The 19045-nt window shown below is 41.3% G+C and overlaps 1 protein-coding gene across 3 annotated transcripts in view; it reads left to right on the forward strand.

Moving 5' to 3' along the window:
* The first annotated feature begins 543 nt into the window (after positions 1-543).
* Positions 544-19045, forward strand: part of LOC110530310 (E3 ubiquitin-protein ligase COP1) — a 32032-nt gene continuing 13530 nt past the window's right edge. Inside the window, exons 1-15 of one of the 3 annotated variants that reach the window (XM_021613241.2) lie at positions 544-1270; positions 1535-1594; positions 1758-1855; positions 3039-3103; positions 4912-5031; positions 5873-5941; positions 6048-6107; positions 6351-6442; positions 13599-13659; positions 13953-14067; positions 14374-14509; positions 15227-15370; positions 15575-15683; positions 18296-18374; positions 18533-18649. In XM_021613241.2, the coding sequence (XP_021468916.2) occupies positions 918-1270; positions 1535-1594; positions 1758-1855; positions 3039-3103; positions 4912-5031; positions 5873-5941; positions 6048-6107; positions 6351-6442; positions 13599-13659; positions 13953-14067; positions 14374-14509; positions 15227-15370; positions 15575-15683; positions 18296-18374; positions 18533-18649 (1678 nt within the window). In that variant the 5' untranslated portion in view covers positions 544-917. Of the gene's footprint in view, positions 1271-1534; positions 1595-1757; positions 1856-3038; positions 3104-4911; positions 5032-5872; positions 5942-6047; positions 6108-6350; positions 6443-13598; positions 13660-13952; positions 14068-14373; positions 14510-15226; positions 15371-15574; positions 15684-18292; positions 18375-18532; positions 18650-19045 lie in introns of all 3 variants that reach the window. The other 2 variants (XM_021613242.2, XM_021613240.2) reach the window with 2 other exon arrangements.

Consider the following 19045-nt stretch of genomic DNA (forward strand, 5'->3'; position numbering starts at 1 on the left):
CTTGTTAATTGTTTACTCCATGTGTAACTCTGTGTTGTCTGTTCACACTGCTATGCTTTATCTTGGCCAGGTCGCAGTTGCAAATGAGAACTTGTTCTCAACTAGCCTACCTGGTTAAATAAAGGTGAAATAAAAAAAACAAAAAAATCAAAAATGCATACCTGTTAATTTAAATTAATTCCAGTTGACTACCTCATGAAGCTGGTTGAGAGAATGCCAAGAGTGCGCAAAGTTGTCATCAAGGCAAAGGATGGCTACTTTGAAGAATCTAAAATCAAAAATATATTTTGGATTTGTTTAACAATTTGTTGGTGTTATTTCATAGTTTTGATGTCTTCACTAGTATTCTATATTGTAGAAAATAGACCAAATGAAGAAAAACCCTCGAATTAGTAGATGTGCCCAAACTGTTGACTGGTACTGTATATAAAACATTCAGAAGTCAAACTACTCTACAAAACACAACCAAACCTGATATAAATTATTTTCAACGTTTTGTTGCATCTACAATTGTAGTGGTGTGGGTGCGTTCATTCAGTGCAGGCATAGGATTTAGTTACGACTCCGGTGCAGTAGGGGGGAGTAATTAATTTTTGCTAGTAATTTCGTTTGGCTAAGCGAAGACAGATTCGAGAGATTGGTTTCTAATTCCCAAAACGTAGACAGACTTTGCGCTGAAGATTTTATTATTCTTGCAACGTTGTTATGGTCGACTTGTTGACAAAAGCCTACAATTTCACCTAAAGAAGCAATCTAGCTAAAAGCAAGCTTTTATGTGTTCGTACATTGTTGTTTTATCTTAGCTAGCGCATTGCCATTAGCTGGTAAGCTAACATTAGCTAGCCAATAGCTCACCACGGATGCGGTGAACTACAACAGGCTTTGGCCTTGGAAGACTTGAGCATCAGGCTTGAATTATGTCAAGCAACCGTCAACCGCAAACTAGCGGTGGAGCGGGTCCTGGGCCTGGAAGTAGCAGCAGTACCGGTGGCACTTCCAATGCTAACGGTGCTACCAGCGTAACGTTAGGCGGCAACGATAGTGCGAATGTGAACAATTCTCCAAATATTGTGCCCTCGCGGACTCTGGCAACAGCTGGCGAGGGGTTGCTTGTACCTGGAGTGGCTGTACAGTCTCCAAGAAGCTTAGCTCCACTAAGCAGATCCAGTTCATCCTCCTCTGGCACCAGCAGAAAACGTCCTCTCCACCAAGCACCTCTCTACAATGGTCTCTTGAATTCCTACGAAGATAAAAGCAACGATTTTGTGTGGTGAGTTTTCCTGCAAAAGGCTAACTTAGCTTGCTAACTTTTAGCTAACTACCGTAACTAGCTTGGTGACTAGGTGTTGTTAGTTACATATGTAGGTATTGCTAGATAGTTCAACTTTGGAGTGCATTCTTGTTTACAATGTCCATTTGGCATTTGGTTAGCCAGAGTTACGTAACGTTGTCATTTAACCAGACTCACTGATGTTTCCATATCTGAACACAGTCAAAGTAAAGTTAATGTTGTTGCATTACATTTTCTTTTCAGCCCAATCTGTTTTGAAATGATTGAGGAGGCACATATGACAAAATGTGGACACAGTTTCTGGTAAGCAAACATGCTATAGTAACGTTACTTCCATCTAATTCCTATAGCACCGTTCCATATTAGCTACCGCTAATTCCTTTTGTATCGCCCACCAATGCACCATTCATTTTTTCCTATGCTGGTTTTCTTGAACTAACATACCCCATTCTATTTCTGGGTTCAGCTACAAGTGCATTCGCCAGAGTTTGGAGGACAGCAATAGGTGCCCAAAATGTAACTACATCATTGACAATGTGGATCAGCTCTATCCAAATTTTCTTGGTAGGTTTGTCTCTTAACAAACAATTTCTTAGATAGGTATATGGGTGCATTAATTATCTGTGGTGTAGCTACAGTTGAAGTCGGAAGTTTACATATACTTAGGTTGGTGTCATTAAAACTAGTTTTTCAACCACTCCACAAATGTCTTGTTAACAAACCATAGTTTTGGCAAGTCGGTTAGGACATCTACTTTGTGCATGACACAATTAATTTTCCCAACAATTGTTTACAGATTATTTAACTTATAATTCACTGTATCATAATTCCAATGGGTCAGAAGTTTACATACACTGTTGACTGTGCCTTTAAACAGCATGGAAAATTCCAGAAAATTATGTCATGGCTTTAGAAGCTTCTGATAGACTAATTGACATCATTTGACTCAATTGGAGGTGTACCTGTGGATGTATTTCAAGGCCTACCTTCAAACTCTGTGCCTCTTTGCTTGACATCATGGGAAAATCAAAAGAAATCAACCAAGACCTCGGAAAATAAATTGTAGACCTTCACAAGTCTGGTTCATCCTTGGGAGCAATTTCCAAATGCCTGAAGGTACCACGTTCATCTGTACAATCAATAGTATGCAAGTATAAACACCATGGGACCACGCAGCCCTCATACCACTCAGGAAGGAGACACGTTCTGTCTCCTAGAGATGAATGTTTGGTGCCAAAAGTGCAAATCAATCCCAGAACAACAGCAAAGGAACTTGTGAAGATGCTGGAGGAAACAGTTACTAAAGTACCGATATCCACAGTAAAACGAGTCCTATATCGACATAACAATTCTACCAAATACGAATTGAGTGTATGTAAACTTCTGACCCACTGGGATTGTGATGAAAGAAATAATAGCTGAAATAAATCTTTCTCTCTACTATTATTCTGTCATTACACCTTATTAAATAAAGAGGTGATCTAACTGACCTAAGACAGGGACTTTTTACTAGGATTAAATGTCAGGAATTGTGAAACTGAGTTTAAATGTATTTGGCTAATGTTTATGTAAACTTCTGACTTCAACTGTAGCTTCTCTACAGCCTTGTCACAGGTTTTGTCCCAAATGGCAACCTATTCCCTATTTAGTGCATTACTTTTGTATGGGCTCTGGTATTAGAAAGGAACAAAACTTTTTTACATCACTCCTCAATAGTAATACTAACTCTTGTTTTGATTTGATACAGTGAATGAACTTATTCTCAAACAAAAACAGAGATCAGATGAAAAACGCCTGAAGATGGACCATCCGGTAAGTGCTTCAGCAAATCAGGTCACGCACACACACTTGCAATGGAAACCAGACCTTGGTCAAATATTACAACATGAGAACATAATGCAGACAACAAAATTGTGGTCTGGTTTTCCGGACACAGATTAAGCCTAGTCTTGGACTAAAAATCAAGCTCAATGGAGAATCTCCTTTGAAAAAGCTTTTTAGTCCCAGAGATGCAAACTCCTCTCTTTTCAGATATATTTGCCATTTTGATCTCAAAATAGGTCATCCAGGTGAATCATGTAGATCTGTAAAACAACATTTTGAGGGGTGTCTGACAAAGTGAGCATATCGAAATTGTGTGAGCACAGAATGCATTCCTACGTGTCCTACAAATAGGATATCAGAGTTCAGTGTGCTGTCAGATATGTCATATCAGAGTGAGTGCTTCATCCAATATCACGTTTGACAGCTGTGAGCAGCCAGCTGCATCCCCTAACCAGCCATTAGTCTACTCAGCTGCTTCTCACCGTCTGTTCTTTCTGCGCATCTACATCCGTTTTTAAAATGTTATATACCTGTGATGGTGAGCTGAGGTGTACAGACACCGATGGGGTTTCTGTTACATTTGTTTAATTTTTGGGGCAGCACGCATTTACCTGTAAGAACCTGCAGGCCAGTCTGACTAGGCTTTGCTGGGAAAAAACATTGCAGCAGAAAGGGACAGGCAAAGCGAGAGGTTTCACACGCCAAAATCTGTCAAAAATAAGCCCTGTGCGTTTCAATGGACTTATTTTGGACCTAAGCTTGTCGTTATATAGAGATCTCTGAGCACAGTGGCAGTAATACTTACGTCTTTACATCACTGAAAACCGTGAGTTTCTAGCCCGAACCATATTACCGGAGCTACCATCTCCTCTCTACATCGAATTGAGGCACATTTTATATGATTTTATGAATCATGTCGCGGGCCGTTTTAAACTACTTGCGGGACAGTTTTTGGTTTAATTACAAACTACCTTGTTTAGTCATGTTACCTTGCTGGCTGGCTAGCTTGCGTACAACCTTGGATGGCACAGGAAAAATGGAAAAGGGATAGATAACCTACTCCAAGAGATGCTTCAAAGGTAGGATGCATATGCCTACTCAATGTAATTCAAAGCTAAATCTGAATAACCAAATTTATTTTTCTGGTGTTCCTTAAATTCTGTTTGGTGCCTAACCTTTGGGAGGGGGGTGTATGTGTGAGTGAGAAAAAGTGTGTGTGTGGGTGGGTGTGTGTGTGAGGGAGAGTAGGATGTGTATAAAGTGGTTTGAAGAGTAGGCTAAAGATGGTTTCATATAGGCCTAGTGCAGGGTTTCCCAAACTCTGTCCTCTGGACCCCAAGGGATTCACATTTGAGTTTTTTGCCCAAGCAAAAACCAGCTGATTCAAATAATCAACTAATCATCAAGCTTTGATCATTTGAATCAACTGTAGTGTTAGGGCCAAAAACCAAAACGTACATCCCTTGGGGTCATGAGGACCGAGTTTGGGAAACGCTAGTCTAGTGTGTTTTCCCCTTACTGCCACATTGGAAATGCAGATCAGTATGCATTTCTATTCCTTACTACATTCCTCCTGCCCAATCATAGGTAGGCCTTTGGAAATTAGCGAATCAGCTGTTTTCTGCAGTAGCCTTTTCTATTATACAGTTTTTAAAAAAATCAAGGAGTGAAGTCCAGGACTAGGCGTAGTCTGTGTCCATGAAACCGCTCTTTAAGGTAATAGTGAAGGAACCCAACACTTAACTTAATTTACCAAAAGTATGTACATATTTCATTGTGCATTTCTCATGTTTTAGAATGGGTCAAGATGGCAAGTGTTCCAAGATGTCCTGGGCACAGACCAAGAGAACCTAGATCTTGCTAATGTCAACTTGATGCTGGGACTCCTTGTACAGAAAAAGAAACAGCTGGAAGCGGTATGTATATTTTGTTTAGGCAGTGCATATTTAACCAGCATAAAATGAATGGCGTCGGGCGGCTTTACCCTAACCGAATGTGAACTTGTATGCTTTACCCTAACCCTTACCTTAACCTCACTGAAGCTATACCACATTAACCTTAACAACCCCTTGTCAATCCCTATGCTGTTTTTTTTCTGCCAGTCAAATATACACTTTTGTTTATTCTTAACATAAAATTAATCATATTAAGTAGGGATGGTCATTTAAATTATCAGTTATCAAATAATTTCATGATAATTTTTCAGATATCTGGATAGTTGAAATACATGTGTGTTAATTAAGGGGAACTGTTTTTACAAAACTTCCATGGAGACCTGCTCTTGCGACAATGAGAGCCGCTGCCGGTGAGAGAGGAGCAGGGGCCGGTGTGTGTGACAGTCTGTGTGTAGCACGGAGGGAGAGAGAGAACAACCAAACCAACTCACGCTTGTTAGACAAACATGTTGCTACCATAGGTTATCTATCAAACCATCTTATAGTACCTATCTTGACTGCATCAAATTGTTGTAAAGAAGCAAGGCTAATTGAGGCTATTATGCTGCGCTACTCAACCAATGTCTACAACTCCATTCATGTAAAACAATAGCCTACCTGATGGTTGATCATTGTAGCCTGCTCCTTTTCATTTGTGTGTAGGCGTCTTTATGGGGCGCATTCGTAAAAATTGTCAAACTGTTTAATAAAAATTCAGAATGTAATGGTCTATGTAGCAATATCTCATAGATAATTTCAAAGAAATGGGCTTTATAGTCATACCTTGATCGATCGACCATTAACTCTCTGTTTATTCCCATAGGAATCACAAGCTGCTCAACGTCAGATCTTAATGGAATTCCTCAAAGAAGCAAGAAGAAATAAAAGAGAGGTGTACCCCATCTCTGTTTAGGATTGCATCTAAATATATTTCCATATTTAAGTACAGTATTAATCTGTGAGGAAATAACCATTTGTTATTGTGTTTTATCAATCAGCAACTGGAACAGTTGCAGAAGGAGCTAAACTTTTTGGAGGAGGATATCAAACGTGTTGAGGTAAAATAATGTACATAGATAGCTATCTTAACATTTCTGTACTCCTGAAATGGATTAGAATTCAGAGGTCTAGTTTCCTAGACACAGATTAAGGCTAGTTCTGGAGTAAAAAGTGTCTCAGAAACCACCTCAGAATTTGACAAATGTAGTCCTCCACTGTGTTTTTTGGATTTCATGTACAGTTATGCAGGTTAAGCCTGTCTGTTGGAGTTTTTAAATCAAAAAAGATTGTACATTTTCTAGGAAATGAGTGGACTGTACTCGCCAGTGAGTGACATGGATCGTAACTTGGACAGCACTGTACCTAATTTCGAGGCTCCCTCACCTGCACCCAGGTAAAACAAAATGTCATGTACTTCAATTACTCTTGTGAAGGGAAAAAAGTAAATATCTGACTCAGAATATATCCATCTTTCTATGAATATCCTTTAAAAGTTGTGAAAGAGTTCAGGTTTGACAGGAGACCGACACAGTTGAAGTTTACATACACCTTAGCCAAATACATTTAAACTCAGTTTTTCACAATTGCTGACATTTAATCCTAGTAAAAATTCAGTTAGGATCACCACTTTATTTTAAGAATGTGAAATGTCAGAATAGTAGTAGATAATATAAGTTATTTCAACTTTAATTTGTTTTATCACATTCCCAGTGGGTCAGAAGTTTACATACACTCAATTAGTATTTGGTAGCATTGCCTTTAAATTGTTTAACTTGGGTCAAACATTTTGGGTAGCCTTCCACAAGCTTCCCACAATAAGTTGGGTGAATTTTGGCTCATTCCTCCTGACAGAGCTGGTAAAACTGAGTCAGGTTTGTAGGCCTCCTTGCTCGCACACGCTTTTTCAGTTCTGCCCACAAACTTTCTATAGGATTGAGGTCAGGGCTTTGTGATGGCCACTCCAATACCTTGACTTTGTTGTCCTTAAGCCATTTTGGCACAACTTTGGAAGTATGCTTGGGGTCATTGTCCATTTGGAATACCCATTTGTGACCAAGCTTTAACTTGTCTTGAGATGTTGCTTCAATAAATCCACATAATTTTCCTCCTTCATGATGCCATCTATTTTGTGAAGTGCACCAGTCCCTCCTGCAGCAAAGCACCCCCACAACATGATGCTGCCACCCCCGTGCTTCACGGTTGGGATGGTGTTCTTTGGCTTGCAAGCCTCCCCCTTTTTCCTCCAAACAAAACGATGGTCAGTATGGCCAAACAGTAATATTTTTGTTTCATCAGAAGAGTGGACATTTCTCCAAAAAGTACAATCTTTGTCCCCATGTGCAGTTGCAATCTGTAGTCTGGCTTTTTTTATGGTGGTTTTGGAGCAGTGGCTTGCTTGCTGAGTGGCCTTTCAGCTTATGTCAATGTAGGACTCATTTTACTCTGGATATAGATTATTTTGTACCTGTTTCCTCCAGCATCTTCACAAGGTCCTTTGCTGCTGTTCTGGCATTGATTTGCACTTTTCGCACTAAAGCACGTTCATCTCTAGGAGACAGAATGCGTCTCCTTCCTGAGCGGTATGAAGGCTGCGTGGTCCCATGGTGTTTATACTTGCATACTATTGTTTGTACAGATGAACGTGGTACCTTCAGGCATTTGGGAATTGCTCCCAAGGATGAACCAGACTTGTGGACGTGTTCATTTTTTTTTTCTTAGGTCTTGGTTGATATCTTTTGATTTTCCCATGATATCAAGCAAAGAGCCACTGAGTTTGAAGGTAGGCCTTGAAATGCATCCACAGGTAAACCACCAATTGACTCTAATGATGTCAATTAGCCTATCAGAAGCTTCTAAAGCCATGACATCATTTAATGGAAATGTCCAAGCTGTTTAAAGGCACAGTCAACTTAGTGTATGTAAACTTCTGACCCACTGGAATTGTGATTTAGTGAATGTCTGTGAACAATTTTTGGAAAAGTGACTTGTATCATGCACAAAGTAGATGTCCTAACCGACTTGCCAAAACTATAGTTAGCGTAATTTCTGGACTATTAAGCGCACCTGAATATAAGCCACACCCACTGAATAAAAAAAAAGAAGATGTGCAGCTTAATTATGTACAAAATGAATGTCTATAAGCCGCAGGTGCCTACCGGTACATTGAAACAAATGAACTTTACACAGCCTTTAAACGAAACACGACTTGTTACAAAAATTAATAGGCTTTTAAACGAAACACGGCTTGTAACAAAAATAAATGGGCTTTTAAACGAAACACAGCTTGTAACAAAAGTAGCCTACCAAGAAAGTCATTGGTCACTATCTTCCTCCTGTGCTCTGAAACCACTGAAGTCATCTCCTTCGGTGTCGGAGTTGAATAGCTTCAGAATTGCTTCATCCGATGTTGGATCGTTTTCATTGTTGCTCTCGTCACTTTCATCCGGAGGCAAATTCCCCGCTGAGCTCATGCTGCCCTCTTCAACACGCAGCAGTCCAGCCTTTCAAAACCCGTTGATGATAGTGGATTTTTTGACAATGCTCCATGCTGTCAGGATCCACTGGCAGACTTGACCATAAGTTGCTCTTCACATGCGGCCTGTTTTAGTGAAGGATTTCTCCCCACTTGTCATCCAAGCCTCCTGACAAAATGACTACCGTAATCAGAATGATGGGAAGTTTGAGCGCGCTCGATTTACGTCACATTATGTGACGGTGCTCAGTTTTTTTGGAGGCATGAATCTTGTGAAAGCGGGAAAAATCCATAAATTAGCCGCGTCATTGTATAAGCCGCAAGGTTCAAAGCGTGGGAAAAAAGTAACTTATAGTCCGGAAATTACGGTAAAGAAATTTGTGGAGTGTTTGAAAAACTAGTTTTAATGACTGAAACCTAAGTGTATGTAAACTTCCGACTTCAACTGTATATATTCATAGTACCGGTCAAAAGCATGGACACCTACTCATTCAAAGGTTTTCCTTTATTTTTACAGTTTTCTACATTGTAGAAAAATGGTGACTACATCAACTATGAAATTACACATATATAATCATATAGTAACCCAAAAAGTGTTCAATCAAAATGTATTTTTGATTTTAGATTCTTCAAAGTAGCCACCCTTTGACTTGATGACAGCTTTGCACACTCTTGGCATTCTCTCAACCAGCTTCACCTGGAATGCTTTTCCAACAGTCTTGAAGGAGTTCCCACATATGCTGAGCACTTGGCTTGTTCCTTCACTCTACGATCCAACTCATCCAAAACCATCTCAATTGGTTGAGGTCGGGTGATTGTGGAGGCCAGATCATCTGATGCAGCATTCCATCACTCTCCGTCTTGGTCAAATATCCCTTACACAGCCTGGTGGTGTGTTGGGTCATTGTCTTGTTGAAAAACAAATGATAGTCTGTAAACCAGATGGGATTGCATATCGCTGCAGAATGCTGTGGTAGCCATGCTGGTTAAGTGTGCCTTGAATTCTAAATAAATCAGTGTCACCAGCAAAGCACCCCCACACCATTACACCTCCTCCATGCCTCACGGTGGGAATCACACATTGAGATTTTGGACCAAAAAATGTCATTCAAACTCATCACAAAAGGACAGATTTCCACCAGTTTAATGTCCATTGCTCGTGTTTCTTGGCCCAAGCATTGCTCGTGTTTCTTGGCCCAAGCATTGCTTGTGTTTCTTGGCCCAAGCTCCTCTTAGTAGTGTTTTCTTTGCAGCAATCTGACCATGATGGCCTTATTCATGCAGTCACCTCTGAACAGTTGATGTTTAGATGTCGGTTACTTGAACTCTGTGAAGCATTTATTTGGCTGCAATTTCTGAGGCTGGTAACTCTAATGGACTTATCCTCTGCAGCAGAGGTAACTGTGGGTCTTTCTTTCATGAGAGCCAGTTTCATCATAGAGCTTGATGGTTTTTCAAATAAAAAATCAAATAAAACGTTGTTAAATGTGCCGAATACTACAACGTGTAGACTTTACCATGAAATGCTTACTTACAAGCCCTTAACCTACAGTGCAGTTCAAGAAGAGTTATACAAATATTTACCAGGTAGTCTAAAATAAAAGTAATAATATAACTAACACAATAAGAATAACAATAAATCAATATACAGTGGGCACAGGTACTTAATCAGTGTGCGGGGGTACAGGTTAGTTGAGGTAATTTGTACATGGAGGTGAAGCGACTATGCATAGATAATAAACAGCGAGTAGCAGCAGTGTACAAAAGGGAGAGGGGATCAATGTAAATTGTCAGGTGGCGCTTTTATTAATTGTTCAGCAGTCTTAGAAGCTTTTGAGGAGCCTTTTTTGGTCCTAGAGTTGGCGCTCCGGTACCGCTTGCCGTGCTGTAGCAGAGAAAACAGTCTACAACTTGGGTGACTGGAGTCTCTGACAACTTTATGGGCTTTCCTCTGACTCCGCCTATTATCAAGGTCCTGGATGGCAGGAAGCTTGGCCCCAGTGATGTACTGGGCTATTCGCACGCCGTAATGCAACCGGTCAGAATGCTCTCGATGGTGCAGCTGTAGAAACTTTAGAGGATCTGGGGACCCATGCCAAATCTTTTCAGTCTCCTGAGGGGGAAAATGTTTTGTTGTACGCTCTTCACAACTGTCTTGGTATGTTTGGACCATGATAGTTTGTTGGTGATGTGAACACCAAGGAACTTAACTCTCAACTGCAATTTGTGACTGCACTTGAAGAAACTTCTAAAGTTCAGATTGACTGACGTTATGTCTTAAAGTAATAATGGATTGTCATTTCTCTTTGCTGATTTGAGCTGTTTTTACCATAATATGGACTTGGTCTTTTACCAAATAGAGCTTTCTTCTGTATACCACCCCAACTTTGTCACCACTGATTGGCTCAAATGCATTAACAAGGAAAGAAATTCCACAAATTAATTTTTAACAAGGTCAGGGGGGGTCTATCCATACCTGTTAATTCCAGGTGACTACCACATGATGCTGGTTGAGATAATGCCAAGAGTGTGCAAAGCTGTCTTCAAAGCAAAGGGTGGCTACTCTAAGGAATCTTAAGTTGTTTGCCACTGCTAGCGGCCTTTACCTTTTGCACAGACACCAGACGCTTTTCGCCTGGATAATACTTACCAGTATCGGACTGTTTTCTCCACTTTCTCCGCTTCCTGCCGTAAGCCCTGGACCATTACCCCTGATCATCACAGCCAGCTAGCTGCCACTGAGCGGCCCAGCCCCGAAGCTAGCTTGGTGCCAGGCCCACCTCCCGGCATGTTAACATCAGAAGCCTCCTCCCTAAGTTTGTTTTACTCACTGCTTTAGCACACTCCGCCAACTCTGATATCCTTGCCGTGTCTGAATTCTGGCTTAGGAAGGCCACCACCAATTCTGAGATTTCCATCCCCAACTACAACATTTTCCGTCAAGATAGAACTGCCAAAGGGGGAGGAGTTGCAATCTACTGCAGAGTGAGCCAGCAAAGTTCTGTCATACTTTCCAGGTCTATGCCCAAACAGTTCGAGCTTCTAATTTTAAAAATGAATCCCTCCAGAAATAAGTCTCACGGTTGCCACCTGTTATAGACCCCCCCTCAGCTCACAGCTGTGCCCTGGACACCATATGTGAATTGATTGCCCCCCATCTATCTTCAGAGTTCGTTCTGTTAGGTGACCTAAACTGGGATATGCTTAACACCCTGACCGTCCTACAATTTAAGCTAGATTCCCTCAATCTCACACACATTATCAAGGAACCCACAAGGTACAACCCTAAATCCGTCGGTAGAGGTTGCATGGTCGTTCTTTAAAAGTATTTTCCACACCATCTTAAATTAGCCCCTTTCAAAAAATGTAGAACTAAGAACAAATATAGCCCTTGGTTCACTCCAGACCTGACTGCCCTCGACCAGCACAAAAACATCCTGTGGCAGACTGCATTGGCATCGAATAGTCCCCGCGATATGCAACTTTTAAGGGAAGTCAGGAACCAATACACGCAGTCAGTCAGAAAGCAAAGGCTAGGTTTTTCAAACAGAAATTTGCATCCTTTAGCTCTAACTCCAAAATGTTTTGGTACACTGTAAAGTCCATGGAGAATAAGAGAAACTCCTCCCAGCTGCCCACTGCACTGAGGCTAGGAAACACTGCCTCGCCTGGATCACCAACTACTTCTCAGCTAGAGTTCAGCGTATCAAATCGTAGGGTCTGTATTCCGGACCTCTGGCAGTCTCCATGGTGGTACCACAGGGGTTCAATTCTCGGGCCAAATATTTTTTTCTCTGTATATATCAACGATGTCGCTCTTGCAGTGGGTGATTTCCTGATCCACCTCTATGCAGACGACACCGTTCTGTATACATATGGCCTTTTTTTGGACACTGTGTTAACAAACAAACAAGCATCAATGCCATACAACACTCTTTCTGTGGCCTCCAACTGCTCTTAAACGCTAGTAAAACTAAATTCATGCTTTTCTACCGATCGCTGCCCGCACCTGCCCTCCCGAGTAGCATCACTACTCTGGATGGTTCTGACTTAGATTATGTGGACAACTACAAATACCTAAGTGTCTGGCTAGACTGTAAACTCTCCTTCCAGACTCACATTAAACATCTCCAATCCAAAATTAAGTCTAGAATCGTCTTCCTATTTTGCAACAAAGCATCCTTCACTCACGCCGCCAAACATACCCTTGTAAAACTGACAATCCTCCGATCCTTGACTTCGGCGATGTCATTTACAAAATAGCCTCCAACACTCTACTCAGCAAACTGGTTGCAATCTATCACAGTGCCATCTGTTTTGTCACCAAAGCCTCATATACCACCCACCACTGAGACCTGTATGCTCTCATCGCCAGACCCACTGGCTCCAGGATATCTGTAAGTCTTTGCTAGGTAAAGCTCTGCCATATCTCAGCTCACTGGTCACGATAACACCCACCAGTAGCACGCGCTCCAGCAGGTATATCTCACTGGTCATCCCCAATGCCAACACTTCCTTTGGCTGCCTTTCCTTCCAATGACTGCTGCCAATGACTGGAACGAATTGCAAAAATCACTTAAGTTGGAGACTTATATCTCCCGTACTAACTTTAAACATCAGCTAACCGATCGCTGCAGCTGTACACAGCCCATCTGTAAATAGCCCATCCAATCTACCGACCTCATCCCCATATTGTTTTTATTTACTTTTTGATCTTTTGCACACCAGTATTTCTACTTGCACATCATCATCATCATCTGCACATCTATCACTCCAGTGTTGATTTACTAAATTGTAATTACTTCGCTACTCTGGCCTATTTATTGCCTTACCTCCTCACGCCTTTTGCACACACTGTATATTGTTTATATATAAAATATATTTTTTATTTAACTTTTTTTTTTTGGTTACCACATGATTCCACATGATATGTGTTATTTCAGAGTTTTGATGTCTTCACTATTATTCTACAATGTAGAAAATAGTAAAAATAAAGAAAAACCCTGGAATGAGTAGGTGTGCCAAGTTTTGACTGGTACTGTATATATCTTACGGTAACTAAGTCTTGTCTTTGCAGTAGTCTTATAGATTCTACAGAGTATGTGAGTCAACCTCCAGGTTTTGGTGGAACTTCACAGGTAAGTCTGACCCACTGTAATTTTCTTAGAGGCATAAGCTGCATCCCAATTCTCCACCCTTCTAGCCATCATGGATTTAAATGCATAGGATTGGTGTAAGCACTGGCTGGGGTGAGTTTTCACCATTGTTAAATCCATGTGACAAAGTGTGCAAGTTTACACTGGGAGAAGGGTGGTAAATCGGAACGCAGCCATAAAGAACCATTGATTTTGGTGTTTCAGGTTCACGATCTGCAAATGTATGTGTTTAGTGTCTCATGTTTGTCATTTTAAGTCTTCTATTTCACCGTCAGGGGAAGAGACAAACATGGTACAACAGCACTCTGGCTTCTCGGAGAAAGAGGCTCACAGCACACTTTGAAGATCTGGAGCAATGCTACTTCTCTGACCGGATGACCCGGATAACAGGTAACCTTTAGGTTTCAGTAGAATTTGGATTATACAGCGCTACTTAAGGGCTTTTCTGGAATGAGGTTCATATGTGGGTGAAGTCATGTCCTTGTATTCCAAAAGAAGAAGGTTGACAGCATCTCCCACAAATGACCACAACAAGCCACAACAACTTTTAGTTGACTAAACTACATTATCTTGCAGAACATATTTTAGGCTTGAGGTTCCTGCCAAGACATGAGGACAAATACCATAATAAACAACTAAAACATTATTAATTTTCTAAGTGTGTTCTAGATTCAGTATTCGTTTGTCTTGTTTTAGATGACACCAGGAACTTAAATCAACTGGATGATTTCATGGAGTGTCTCTCAAAGTTCACACGCTTCAACTCTGTGCGGCCGTTGGCGACCCTGTCTTATGCTAGTGATCTCTACAACGGCTCCAGTATTGTCTCTAGGTAATGTCAACTGTCAAACACAACACCTTTTAATGGCTTAGCTTATTAGTTACTGTCATAGGGCCGGTTTCCCAGACCTTGACTTAGCCTAGTCCTGGAATAAATCAAATGTTATTTGTCACATGCGCTGAATTCAACAGGTAGACCTTAGTGAAATGCTTACTTACAAGCCCTAACCAAGAGGTAATATGTACATGTAGGTAAAGTTATTAAAATGACTATGCATAGATAATAACAGAGTAGGAGCAGGTTAGATTCTCCATTGAGCTTTCTTTTTCATCCAGGTCTAGGTTTAATTAAGGTCAGAGAAACCGGCCCATTGAGTCCACCAGCTTTCTGATTCTACTCGTTAGATTTAGCGCCATCCTAATGGTTAGTATGTACTTTGACCTGCAGAGGTTGCTCTTGTATCACAATACATCTTCTATTTGCCACTGCAGAAGGTACTGCAGAAGGTACTGCAATGTCGGTTGCTGCCTCTATCTCTATGGTAAAATTGCAATCTAATGGGAGACGTCGTGTTTTTCCCAGTAGGAGCCCCATTCCCTATATAGTGCAGGTCAAAAGTAGTGCACTGAACTATATAGGGAATAGGCTACCATGCTTTACAAATCATGAAATATTGCTTCATTGCACCCACATTTACCATTGTGTTACTCGTTTGATGTGACCTCTTATTGGCTATTGAGCTTGATGTTTTGCGCGCTCTCTCTGCAGTATTGAATTTGACCGTGACGGCGATTACTTTGCCATCGCCGGCGTCACCAAGAAAATCAAGGTGTTTGAATATGGAACTGTGATCCAGGATGCTGTGGACATTCATTACCCTGTCAATGAAATGACGTGCAACTCCAAAATCAGGTGCCCTTTAACCCCGTTTTAACTTTGAGAATTACCAACTATGTATTATAATAGAAACTATACACTTTTAACAATTTGGGGTTCTGTTTTAAAAGCTGGCATAGATTTCTGTATGTTTTCTATATCTAGCGTATTCATTAATCCTCCTAGAAACATGGAAGAACAGTTCTCGGCTCTTACATCCCCATGCATTTTGTGTTTCAGCTGTATCAGCTGGAGCAGCTACCACAAGAATCTGTTGGCTAGCAGCGACTACGAGGGAACAGTCATCCTGTGGGATGGTTTCACTGGCCAAAGGTCAAAGGTCTATCAGGTATGCACCAGGTGCCTCCTTTATAACCACATTTCTGTAGAGCTGTGGGCAGAATGTTTTGATATTTCGCAGTGACTTTTTCAAACTTAACATGCATGCTGCCTATAGCGAGTGCCTGTCCCCGCATCCTGTAAGATTGACTATATATTGGAAAAATGTAAAAGTATGCTTTAGCCCACACTTCTATTCAAAGGATAGTTGTTCAATATTTTGTTTATCAATAGATTATTGTGTTTCTATCGGACAGCCATACTGTAGCCTCCCCTTACTGTCAAGCATTTTAAATAAGCTACCGGTCTATTTCCTGTGTTGGCAGAATGTTACATTTATGCTGTATCTGGCAAAGGATTGTCCTTTTCTGAAAGAGACAATGATGGCAAATTGTTGTGGACCTGTCAGCAGAACATTTGAATTCAACAATGTTGTCGAACATCTCATTCCAAAATCACCTGCATTAATATGAAGTTGGTCCCCCCTTTACTGCTATGACAGCCTCTTCTGGGAAGGTTTTCTGCTAGAATGTGGAACATTGCTGCAGGGACTTGGTTACGTTCAGCCATGAGCATTAGTGTGGTCGGTCACTAAATTTGGGCAATTAGGCCTGGCTCGCAGTCGGTTTTCCAATTCATCCCAAAGGAGTTCGATGTGTTTGAGGTCAGGGCTCTGTGCAGGCTAGTCATGTTCTTCCACACCGATCTCAACAAACCATTTCTCTATGGTCCTCGCTTTGTGCACGAGGGCAATGTAATGCAATGTCATGCTGAAAGGGTCTTCCCGAACCTGTTGCCACAAAGTTGGAAGCACAGGATCGTCTAGAATGTCATTGTATGCTGTAGCGTTCAGATTTCCCTTCACTGGAACTAAGGGGCCTTGCCCAAACCATGAAAAACAGCCCCAGACCATTGTTCTTCCTCCACCAAACTTTACAGCTGGCACAATGCATTCGGGCACGTAGCGTTCTCCTGGCATCCGCCAAACCCAGATTTATCCGTCGGAATGCCAGATTGTGAGTGTGATTCATCACTCCAGAGAACACGTTTCCACTGCTCCAGAGTCCAATGGTGGCGAGCTTTACACCACTCCAGCTGACGCTTGGCATTGTGAATGGTGATCTTAGGCCGGTGCGTGGCTGCGCGGCCATGGAAACCCATTTCATGAAGCTCCCGACGAACATTGCTGACGTTGTTTCCAGAGGCAGTTTGGTTGTGTGAGCTTGTGTGTCCTACCACTTTGCTGTTGTTGCTCCTAGATGTTTCCACTTCACAATAACAGCACTTACAGTTGATCGGGGCAGCTCTTGCAGGGCAGAAATTTGACATTTTGGCATCCTATGACAGTACCACGTTGAAAGTCACTGAGCCCTTCAGGAAGGCCATTCTACTGCCAATGTTCGTCTATGGAGATTGCATGGCTGTGTGCTCGATTTTATACACCTGTCGGGGGTGCTGAAGCGTATTTCTGTATGTAATAGATCTCTTTGTGGGGAAAAACTTGTTCCGATTGGCTCGGCCTGGCTTCCCAGTGGGTGGGCCTATGCCCTCCCAGGCCCACACAAGACTGAGCCTTTGCCCAGTCATGTGAAATCTGTAGATTCGGGCCTAATTCATTTATTTAAATTGACTGATTTCCTTATATGAACTGTAACTCAGTCAAATCTTTGAAATCGATGCATGTTGTGTTTTATATTTTTGTTCAGTATAGATTCCTGTGTAATTATTTTTAATTCCAGAATAATATAAAACACACAGTTTTCGTTCTTCTCACTAACAGCAAATGGCTGCATCGTATTTCAGATTTGTATTTTATTTAAACTTTTTTTATTTAACTAGGCAAGTCAGTTGAGAACACATTTCTTATTTACAATGATGGCCAAACGTGGTCGACGCTAGGCCAATTGTGCGCCACGTCCTATGGGACTGCCAATCACGGCCCGGATGTGATACAGACTGCATTCGAACCAGGGACTGTAGTGACGCCTCTTGCTCTGAAATGCAGTGCCTTAGACCGCTACGCCAATCGGGATCCCATGAATAAGGGTGTCATATTCCTCATTTCCTCACAAAATACTTAGCCCTAATTGCCTGCTTGCAATACAATACTTGAACCACTAGAAGATGTGTGTACGCATGGTCTAATCTTTGCGTGGAGGACAGGACATTCTCCCGTCAAGTTTTTATAAATGTCAACTATTGTGGGAAAACTTGCACACACACATTTTGGTGTATATTTTCGACGTACGCATAGTTTATAAATGGTTCCCCTGGCTCACTCATTTCCCGAGGTTCCCCACATACCACTGCTCCAATACAATCGAACAGACCACAGCTGTGGATATTGTTGCTGCTAATGCCCCCTACTATACCCTGAAGCTTTTACCTTTTGTTTGGTTCTTTAGACACTACAGTATACTAAATGGAAACGTCCACTTTGCAGATGTATTAAATACATATTTCATGCACTCTGGCTTGAAAGTAAACCATTGCTAAAATAGACAATGTTCTCTTGGGCTAGTGAGATTTTCTTTGGGGGGGGTTGAATGCTCTGTATATTTGAAATCTCTTCTGTTAGAAGTCAGTTATGTTTGTTTCACACCTGTGATGTTCCTTCAGGAGCATGAGAAAAGGTGTTGGAGTGTCGATTTCAACCTCATGGATCCCAAGCTTCTAGCCTCTGGTTCTGATGATGCAAAAGGTAATGTTGAAACAATGCAATCGTTTGTTTGCTCTTCTCCCTGTGTCCTAATAAACAAGATTCCTGCTGGATTTTAAGGTGAACATAGTGCTAGTTTCAACATCTTTGGTGTTTTGTTATTGATCTAGGATTGCATCTGGTTTTTGTTTATCTCTCAGTGAAGTTATGGTCTACCAACCTTGACAATTCAGTCGCCAGCATCGAGGCCAAAGCAAATGTGTGCTGTGTAAAGTTCAGTCCAACGTCGCGGTATCATCTTGCTTTTGGTTGTGCAGGTAGGTTCATCTGTGACGCTACAATGCTTTTGGAAATTATTCAGACCCCTTGACTATTTCCACATTTTGTTATAGCCTTATTCTAAATTTGATTAAATCAAATAAATCCTCATCAATCTACACACAATACCCCATAATGACAAAGCGATAACAGCTTTTTAGAAATGTTTCTACATTGAGTTTTAAAAAAAGCAGAAATACCTTATTTACGTAAGTATTCCGACCCTTTGCTATGAGAATAGAAATTGATCTCAGCTGCATCCTGTTTCCATTGATTATACAACTTGACTGGAGTCCACCTGTGATAAATTAAATTGATTGGACATGATTTGGAAAGAGGCACACCTGTTTTATATAAGGTCCCACAGTTGACAGTGCATGTCAGAGCAAAAACCA

The sequence above is a fragment of the Oncorhynchus mykiss genome, chromosome 8, assembly GCF_013265735.2.
Source record: "Oncorhynchus mykiss isolate Arlee chromosome 8, USDA_OmykA_1.1, whole genome shotgun sequence".
Classification (NCBI taxonomy): Eukaryota; Metazoa; Chordata; class Actinopteri; order Salmoniformes; family Salmonidae; genus Oncorhynchus; species Oncorhynchus mykiss.